The sequence below is a fragment of the Primulina tabacum genome, chromosome 8 (assembly GCF_025594145.1).
Source record: "Primulina tabacum isolate GXHZ01 chromosome 8, ASM2559414v2, whole genome shotgun sequence".
NCBI lineage: Eukaryota > Viridiplantae > Streptophyta > Magnoliopsida > Lamiales > Gesneriaceae > Primulina > Primulina tabacum.
Window position 1 is genome coordinate 848,134 of NC_134557.1, and position 9,974 is coordinate 858,107.

General features: G+C 36.5%; 2 protein-coding genes across 5 annotated transcripts; both read right to left on the reverse strand.

Moving 5' to 3' along the window:
• Positions 1–1,117: 1,117 nt before the first annotated feature.
• On the reverse strand, positions 1,118–2,467 carry LOC142552675 (uncharacterized). Its single transcript, XM_075662436.1, has 2 exons — positions 1,469–2,467; positions 1,118–1,367 (listed from the first exon to the last, which is right to left on the reverse strand). The coding sequence occupies exons 1-2, from the start codon at positions 2,297–2,299 to the stop codon at positions 1,296–1,298; spliced, it is 903 nt and encodes a 300-aa protein (XP_075518551.1). The 5' UTR covers positions 2,300–2,467; the 3' UTR covers positions 1,118–1,295.
• Positions 2,468–2,869: 402 nt separating this feature from the next.
• Positions 2,870–8,119, reverse strand: LOC142552676 (chaperone protein dnaJ 15-like). 4 transcript variants are annotated; one of them, XM_075662437.1, is made up of 13 exons: positions 7,932–8,119; positions 7,806–7,838; positions 7,348–7,592; positions 6,357–6,480; positions 6,094–6,176; positions 5,886–5,997; positions 5,686–5,790; positions 5,493–5,543; positions 5,037–5,126; positions 4,839–4,947; positions 4,567–4,715; positions 4,417–4,470; positions 2,870–3,558 (listed from the first exon to the last, which is right to left on the reverse strand). In XM_075662437.1, the coding sequence occupies exons 3-13, from the start codon at positions 7,473–7,475 to the stop codon at positions 3,325–3,327; spliced, it is 1,239 nt and encodes a 412-aa protein (XP_075518552.1). In that variant the 5' UTR covers positions 7,476–7,592; positions 7,806–7,838; positions 7,932–8,119; the 3' UTR covers positions 2,870–3,324. The 4 variants fall into 4 exon arrangements, with proteins under 4 accessions (XP_075518552.1, XP_075518553.1, XP_075518555.1 ...); XM_075662438.1 differs by having other exon boundaries at positions 7,806–7,841; XM_075662440.1 differs by lacking the exon at positions 7,806–7,838 and having other exon boundaries at positions 7,348–7,588.
• Between the last annotated feature and the right edge of the window lie 1,855 nt (positions 8,120–9,974).

Below are 9,974 nucleotides of genomic sequence, written 5' to 3' on the forward strand. Positions count from 1 at the left end.
CGATTCTTCATGTCCTATGTAGGACTTTTAATCTTCAAACAATGAGACCATGCGCGCGGGCCTAAACTCACGTAAAACAAAAAATTTCACTATATATATATATAGATATATATACGGGCCTCTGAGGCAAGAAAATGGTCATTGGATCACTTTTCCAATGATGGGCTTCAAGCAGGATCACACGCAAAGTTTGTGAGTGGGGATGATGTTCACTTTTACACTTGAAAAACACATAAAATTAAACATTCTAATTTTTTTTTTCTTCAGAAAAACATAAAACATTCTTTTCCAATAATTTAAATAATTATGTTCTAGTGGGGTTAATGAAATTAATGAACATTTTTTAAGGATGATTTTTAAGAAATTTTGATGGTTCGGTTTCAGATATCTAATTTGGTTCGTTATGACGATTGATATGTATAGAGTGGCATCATGTTATCATACTAAGTGTTTAGGAAAACACAAACACTTAGAGACCATCTCACAATATTGATTTCAAACATGAGTCAACTCATGAAAAAAAAATTACTTTAATATAAAAAATATTACTTTTAACGGTAGTTATAAATCGAGCCGACCCTTCTCACCTATAAAACCGTCTCATAAAAAGATAATGTGAAATTGAGTTATATACATGTATGGTAACTATACAGATCGATATAGTGTCGTCCTTCGTTAAACATCGTCAAATAAGATGAATTCTAATAATTTAATTAAGGGATCTTTAGAGATTTTTTATAAATAAGATGGGAGAATTAGTTGCATGAGTTTGTGATTATTTTTTAATCGAGGCATCTGATTTCTCTCTCTTTCAAAAATAAGAAATTAGGGTGCGGGTGCACGAAAATGCCAATGCAATAAGGTGTTAGATACCTACAAATTGTGGAGCTTAAAATCTTAGGTTTGGCCGGCCCATCATCTTATATAGATTGACTGGTCAAGCCCATCCCGCATCCATACTGGGTTAACATGTTGGATAGGTCCAGCCCATTTGATACCTCGTTGAACACGCACGAAAAACCATGTGATGTGCGAGCCATTGTGTCATCAATTCACCCACAAAAAAATAAAAACACTCCCACCCCACCAACCTTTTCTCATTCTTTATTCCGATATATATTATATGAAACAAGTATAAATCAAGACTAAACAAAAATTAGCATCGGAAAACAATGTTAAATTCTTTTCTTGTACTCCGCATTTTACCAGAGTACTTTGTAATGGAGCCTTCCTTAACTTCAAAATTCAGCTTCAGAACGCTGAGAATTATGGAAATCCAAAGATGGCCTTCTTGTTTACGGAGCTGGTTCTGTAACCTTGTACATATCTGCTGTAACTTCTGTCAACCACAATCCTGGAAATAGTGTCTGCGTTTTTTTGTGTAAAAAAAATGCAATAATTATTAGTAATTCCAGATTTTGAATTTATAGTTTTTGAAATAAAATTGTTAGAATTTTCATGTACTTACATCCAACTGTTTCTGAATAAATTTAGCTCTTTTCTTGGGCCTGCGCGGGGGCCGGTGGTTAACCATTGTCAAGAAGTCTTCTTCGATCGCTCTCTTTGAAAGCGCAACCGAGAATTTCTCCCGGTCTTTCTTCTCGCCGCCACTCCTCGGTAGAGGAGATTTGTCCGTCGCCGCTGCCGACACCGGAGAGAATCCCGAAATGGGCATACTCGCATCCACCGTCAACGCCTTCCCGCCGCCGCAGTCACTTCTGGCGAAACCACCACAACCGTTTCTACCGGATGAAAACCCATTCAACGGCGTTGTTTTACACGCGGCTCGCCTCGTCCTCAAACTCCACGGTCTATGGGTCTCGCCGTGAGGAAACTCCACCGCCGCCGAAGGCGGCGTCGCAAAAGCAGCGAGCGGCGGCGGTGGAGAAACAGCGACCGTAGCCATGCCCTCCTCCAGACCCTCCTTAAAAATCGCGTCTTTCATCTTGTCAGCCGCTGTTTGAAGATCGAGCATAACCTTCTCTCTAACGGCAGCGATCCCATGATCGGTAGGCGGAGGGGTGGAGCCCACTTTGCGGGATCCATCAGCAGAGGATTCTCTTTTCTCTCTGTCTCTGGTTGCGGCGTGGCGGTGTTGGATTGAAATTGAACGGTGATGATGATGATGAGAAGAATAAGCACCGGTGGTTGTGGTGGTGAAGCGGCGTAGGGGTGAGATTTGACCATCGGAGTTCACTTTCATGCAGCGGAGGAACCTCTGATTGCCCCACCGCAGGTCGCAAGGCATCGTGAAATTGTGCAACGCCGCCTTGTTCGATCTTTCTGTATTCGTAGCCATTATAGAATCAAATCACTCTGAAATTAAGCTCTTTTTCTTGTAATTGTTACTTCGATTTGGGGAGTTGTTGATCAAACAAAAGAAACGGTATTTGATTAAATTGGAGACGAGAAGAGGAGAGAGAGAAGCTGTGCCTCCATTGTTGTTATTATGGGAAACTCACCAGAGGCGTTTTATATATGGAGGCGGAGGGACTCGGATCTTTTCTTGCGGGTCTGTTTACAAGTTGGATCTTATTTCGGGTCATATTGTTATTATTATTTACTACATTTGTTTTACTCAAATTATATTATTTAAGGTAAAAATATAAATTTAAATGAACTTAAAAATCAAATAAATTATCTTTATAGTCCAAAAGGGTCTAATCAATATAATAGCCTCAAACACCTGCAATGTGATTTTTCACGTCAAAAACATAAATTATAGGACTTTTTTTTCCTTCTCAAAAAGAATTGTCCGAAAAGATTCAGGATATCTTCGTATTTTCGATTTTTTTTTATATTTAAGTTAATTGAGTCTGAAGTTTGTATTTGATTATGGTGTTGTATATCAAACAATATTAAATTAAAATAATAAAATATATGTTGTGATACTATGAGTCAATCATAGTGCGTGAGTGTTACATCCTAACATTGAAATTTCCTAAAAGATGTTTAACATATAATCGCTAAATAAAACCTCGCTAGTCACCAAAAAAAAAAAACATAGCTTACAAACAAATATATGAAATAGTTTCAACAATGGCATCACAACGAATTTCACTACGGTTTATATAGCAATCCCAACGACCAACGCTGGCATTGAATATTAAACATATCCAAGAATAGGATATATACTTACAAAAGCATCTGCATATTTCAAAATTCTACAGAAATAATATCGCAAACAAGGAATGACCTGAAAAAACCCAAAGGGATCGAGCATTTAACACCGGAGCCTTCTATAGACAGCAAAGTACAACCGGAGAATCTTGCGAGCAAGAGATAACTTCAAACTCAGGGATCAAGCACAATTTATGACCAGTCTCATAACTTTTTATCGGATCCCTTTAGGTTAAGACTGAACCATTTCTTCTTCGAAGATTTGTCCTTTGAATCTGAACTTCCCTCTTCCCCGGGACTCTCGGATTTATAATCATCAACTAGAAATTTACTGCTGCTTCCATTACTAAAATGCCCACTCCCACTAGATAAGGAAACAGATCTCGCTGTGGTAAAAGCTGCATGGATGCCATCTCGCTGTTTTAGCAGCTCGTCAACCTGTTCGTTCACAAGTAGCATCGAAGGTAAGAATCAATTAAATATTCGAGGCAAAAGCTACCGCAAAGAAGGTGGGATCAGTGTGTCAGTGACATATCCTTTTAACACTTACTCAACCAATTCAGATAAACTAAATAGAAATTTGAAAAGGAAATCCTATTGAGAATTAATATAATGATAAGAAAATTGGCTAACAGAGATATTTCCAAAGCCAACTGCTGCTACTGTGGACCAAGCCGAAGGACTGCTCCTCTAACACCTCATTGCCCGAAAAAAGGAGAGGAAAAGTACATCTTGCATCTCTGAACAGTCTTACCCAAGTAAGCAGCCAAAAAAATTGTTCTCGCTGGACACAGCTTACCAGGGGCTGAATGCAAGCAGGAAATACAAGCTAATGGCTGGGAGTTTATAGAAGGTAAAGGATTGCCCCTAACTTGCAACTGTTTTTCAATCAAAAGTCTCAGTTTGATCTCTTAACTTTAAAATCAAAATTGACCAGCAATAAGAACCTCATCATCTAGGACGTGCCTTCTTTCTTTTTGTACCACTGTCTACGAGTTTCAATATAAGTGCACTAGTCAAATTGACAGTAATAACAGGGTCTGGTAATAGTAAGTATAAATTGACTTTAGAAACACCTAGTATAACTGGAGTAAGAAGCTGACTAGATAAGTCAAAATAAAAGAAATGTTTGAATTCCATTACAGAAATTGGTTTCACAAGATATTGCTCTTTTTGACCCATCTCAGTGACGTATTTATCCATGCTCGTTAATAAAAAAATTCTCTGGAGTCAAAGGAGCTTAATAAGCTCTAAGAGCAGGAACAGAAGAAAAGATTCCTTCTGAAGCCAACTTACAGATTGCTTTTCCTGGCTATATCTATTGGTGACTTCTTGGAATTGTGCCAATGCCTGAAAACAAAGAAAGACTGAGATGTGACAAAGACATGCATGCGCAACCAGTATTACAAAATTCATAACAAAGCAGGGTTGGAGAAGAAGGAACACCTTCCTATATTCTGCCTCAAATTGGCGCAGCTCATTTCTCTTTCTCAAAATCTGAGCTTCAACATCCTTGAGGTTATGAGTTGTATCCTCATATGACTTTGCACATAGAGCCTCAATTATGTAGGAAGCAGGTTTAAAGAAATTATCTCCTGCAACAACATGCAAAATGTCAGTAAGTGAAGGAATTTTAAGCCACCTTCAAGCAATCATTAGCATTTAGTCGATATGCCACAAAGTTCTACATATTTGCATTTGTTATAAAAAGCTCAGACCATAAACAGCGAATATGTGAGTGCCAGCTTTTAGTTCTGAGACCTCACAAGGCTGAAGTCCATCAAGCCTTTTAAAGAAAGCAGCTTCTGGATCCTTAGCCATTGCCAACTACACCAATAAAACAGTTGTACTAATAAACAAAATAAATGGTGCAAGACTCTTGACTGGGAAAAAAGTAGAGAAAATAACTCACGCACCGCATTTATAGTCGAATCCATTCTGTACACCTGGAAATGCAGGAAATACATTCCAGCTGAAGTATTCTTGCCTGTCTTCTCACTATCTTCCTGTGAAAGTTCATAAAACAAGGACTGCCTATTCAATTGAGCACGTTTCTAAAATTTACTCAGCATTCTAACCAAATGCAAACAAATAATTATTAGGTATAAAGATAGCTCACATAGAACTGATACAATTTGAAAAGAAGCACGTGTCAAGTATCACAATAAATGTAATAAAATCCAATTCTCCACATATCCGACCTCAAGTAGCTTAACAACCATTCAACTCATTATTTAAGTGACCTTCGAATTTTTTGAAAGATATAAGAGAAATCAATCTCAAGCTAAAGGAGCTAAACAAGGAACTTTTCCTCACAAAAGCAGATTCCATGTTTCTACCAGTGAGAGAACTGGGAAAATAAATTAAATTACCTGCAAGGCCAACCCATATCCCCCATTTGCATCTTGTTCAAAATATAAAAGCTGAAAATAAATGTGAAAAGGAACTATTAGAATTGAACTTCAGTCCCTCCATTTCGAGGAACAAAAAGAATAATGTTTCTCTACAAATTAGAAAGATATAAGGATGAGTTGAGCTGAATATGGGTAAAAGAAGTATCTCCACCTTAAATTTACTTTGAGATGCTGAAGTCACTCTAACTACAATTCCAGCCTCTGCTTGTTCGTCATCAATGCTTACACTATAGAAGTGAGCACACTGCTTTTCTACCTGATTTTAGACAAAAGGAGAAATCTATTAACCAATCCATAAAATAACAGAAACACAACTAACATTTTTTCTATGCAGTTCGGGGAGGCACGTACTTTGCTGCTGACTGAACTTCCAATTGGAAGTGGTTTAACCGTTACAGTGCCATTCAAAGCCTCTTCAAGAACATTAGCAGATACTGTTGTCTTGATAGGGACACCGAGCTTGCTAACCAAATAAAGATATTCGAACAACTTACAAATTAGTCACAAAGTATAATATATTAACGACTTAGTCTAATTAGAAAAGAAGTATAAATATAACCTGAATAAAGCTGCAAACATCGTGTTCACAGTTCCAAGGTTGGACAAATCAATCTCCATATCCATTCCCTCAGTGTCAAGGGCCTAACAAGATCAATGACAGATGCTACTATAATTAGAAAACTCTTATTCAAGCAGTAACAAACATAATATTGAAATTCATATCCATTCAACAAAACACAGCATAAGCTTAAACATATCAAATCAGGGAAAAACAATTAAGTCGCAAAACAAAATGCGATAACAGAGAAGAGAGTAGTGTACCTCAAAACCTGACTTATCATACTGCCTCTTCTTCTCTGGATCAGATAAGATGCTGTATGAATATGCAACTTCCTTGAAGTGTTCCGAAGCTTCAGGATTGTTGGTATTCTTGTCTGGATGATACCTGTAAATTTCTAGGATTATTCCTTAAACCCGACAAAGAGAACTTCTAGAGTCTAGACATAGGTTTTTCTGCTATTTACTCGGGCAGATATTCTATGTGTGTCGGTGTACAAGGGGACCTTAGCAATAATAGACTTGTACACATTTTTCTATATAGACCTCAATAGATGGTAATACATGAGGGACAACTTGTTTTTTATGGAGTGAGGCTTATTTTTAGAATTTATTTTTGTAAAGGTCTATTGTAGTAGGCAAAATAGAATATTTGACTTGAAATAGAGCAGTAGTATTCTCAAACTCATAATTACACAAAAATTCATTGCAGCCATCCCCACACGAAGACAGGACATAATGAACAAAAAATAAAATAAAAAGCAGACTCCATATTAGTTCAGAAACACTTCGTGGTTCATTAAAGATGGGAATCATTTGTTAGCATTGAGCAAGACAACTCAGCCGCAAAACTCCTCATTAAGAGAAAACTAATTACAATCCAATGGTCCAAAATCAAGGCTAGGGAGTGGAGCAGACTGTGCAATCAAATTCATTATTAGTCCTAAAATATATCCTCAAACTGCAAAAAACAACCGAATGAAAAATAAGATCTGACACCTCCATTCAAAACCACAAAGCCCATTAAGAACAATGGATTTTCCAATCAATCTCTACCTCAAGTAATAACACAAAGACACCAACAACCGTGAAAAACAAATGATTAGAAACTAAATAACAAACCAAATACCCCCAAGATTCATTAAACTCCAACTGCAGACTTGGAGACTTTCCACATAAGTGGCCATACAAGAAGGAACGCTGACATATAGTAAACGTAAATCGAAGAAACAGAAAATGCAACAGAAAAACTTACTTGAGAGCAAGCTTTCTATAAGCAGTCTTAATCTCCTGATCAGATGCATCCCTTGACACGCAAAGTACCTCGTATGGGTCCTTTCTGAGTGCAGGTGCGGACGGCCCCTCCTTTTTTGAACCCCCCATTTACTTATCTCTGAAAATTCACCTTCTTTACTGTATTTTATCTTTCCCTTTTAAAAGTCCCCTTCTTTCCCACCCAAACCTTTGCCTCCTATGATACTGATTCCGCCTTTTATCTATCTGAACATCATTCCCCCAAAAAACTTAAATCAGCAAGCAAAAAAAAAAAATCAAACAAATGAAAACAAGCGAAATCTTATCGAGCAAGGAGCTAGCAAAGGGAAGTAAATTAAAGCCATGGACCGATTTGTTAATTTTTAAGAAATTAATGCAAGATTACATATAATAAAATATTGATTCGATATCAGTAAAGGAAAACTCATGATACGGTACCTGCTCGTAAGATCTGTTGACAATAATTCCAAACTGCTAATAGAAAAAATCAACTCCTCAGCAAGTTAGAACAAATAAAAAAGAGAGCCCCACATAAATTAAGAAGCTAGGACTTCAAGAAATTACATGGATATGCGAATTAGGTCAAAAAGAAGGATGCTTTACGAGCTGAGCGTCAGTTGGGACCAACAAGAAGCTGCATAACATTTCATGTTTCTTCCTGAAATTATTTGAAGTTCCCAATTTTACAGTTAGCACCAAAAGAAGATTTGATGCGGTAATATTGTCGGGGTTGGGTCGAATATATGTTTGGATCACCTCACGTTCATTTCAATTTTCATAAAATTAATGGTTTTTTTTTTTTACAAAAATCTAAAAAAAAAAAATCATCGTTCTTTTGTTTTTATTTTTTTTCATGATGTTAGTGCACAACGAGTAAACCTAGGATTTATTGCTAAATAATATTTTGTTTTATAAATAATAATTAATCCGCTTTACTATTTTATATTTCAAATTGAATTAATTATTAAGAAAAACCATTAGAGCTGGCATGGACAAATAAAGTGAAGAATCTTTTTTTATTTTTATATAATTATATTTATTTGATTTTTTTTATATAATATATGTATTTATAAATTTTTATTCAAAGAACATTAATTACACACTTGGGTAGGATGAATGGAGACCATGGTTTAAAATAAACTAGAAAAGGAACTTTAAGTGCTCCTCTTCCAAGTTACAACAATCAGAGAAAATTCTGTTCTACGCTGTACAAATGCTACACAAGAACAGTTTCGGTACAATGCGAAAATAACCCTTTACAAACAAATTATGTGGAGCAATTAGGATCTTGTTCAACCTTTGATCACCCTTGTGCTGTAAGATCCACGGAAGCCACATTTGTGATACATCCAATGAAATGGTGCAGCTCCTTTTTTGTCGCACACTTCCGGTCATTGCATAATACATTCTGTACGTAAAATTGAATTTTCTTGGTTATTTACAAAAATAAATGGCGTGAATAAAGTAAAAGTATAGGGTTTTCGAAGCTCGCTTGACGTCGGTTTCTGTATTCTTCTAGCAGGATCTCAGAAGCTATTAAAACATAAAACATGCCAAAATAGACCCAAATAAGAGAAATGGGTCTATCAGTAGATAAAAGAGACCAAAGTAAAAGGACATACATTTATCCATACTACTCATATTATCACTAAAGAAGGTATTGGATCGAGTATCTCCACTCTTTTGATAATTTTTCAAATTTCAATCATATATAATATAAATTTAGACTACTTGAAATACAATCCTGTGAATAATTTGATCGAAACACAATCTCAGGAAATTTCAGGTTAACATCAACACCATCATGAAGTGTGATGAATCCATTCAAAGTTGTGATATAGTTCAACAGAGTCCACTCTCGCTTAATACCAAGACTCTGCAACCCAAAATCATCAAACAATGATTCAGTATAAGTTAAATCATTTGAAGAAAGAACACATTCTTACCGACATGTCTCCCATAGATTTGCTGCATATGGGGTGGACGTAATGAGTGCAAGCATATGCTTGGGATGAGAATAAAATGTTCAGCATATCTATTGATAAACTATACATGAAAAATCAGATGAATACTAAAGCAGATAAACAAACCTGAAAACAAGCAGAATGGATGCAATGACCACAGGGCAGAGCCTTCACAGTTGCACTTGATGTAAATAAAAAATCACAACAAATGGGGCAATTGGTCTCAAGACCTTTCTATGCGCACTTATGGTCCAGCAGCCCCATTCCCAAGCAACAATTGCAGGTCATGCAATGAAAGAAGTCTATATATTGCGTATTTTTCGCTCGCAAGCGAACATTTGTCAAGTTTTAATATATGTGAGTAAGGAATCGTTCCCACGATGAGTATTAATATTTGCCTCCAAAAAAGACATTGTGGCTACTGTTTATGGTGGACAAATACATCATTTCACATCTTTTCAGAAAACAGCAATATGGTAAATTTTATGGACTAGTGGAATCCATTAGGAAATCACATTTTAAAGTTTTGGACACAATGCAGGCCAACCATTAGGGAGGCCTGGCACGGGGATGCCGCCGTCACCACCACTTCAAAGAAATGCCAGAAAATTGAACTCCTCAACGTATCCGTGAATCGGAAAAT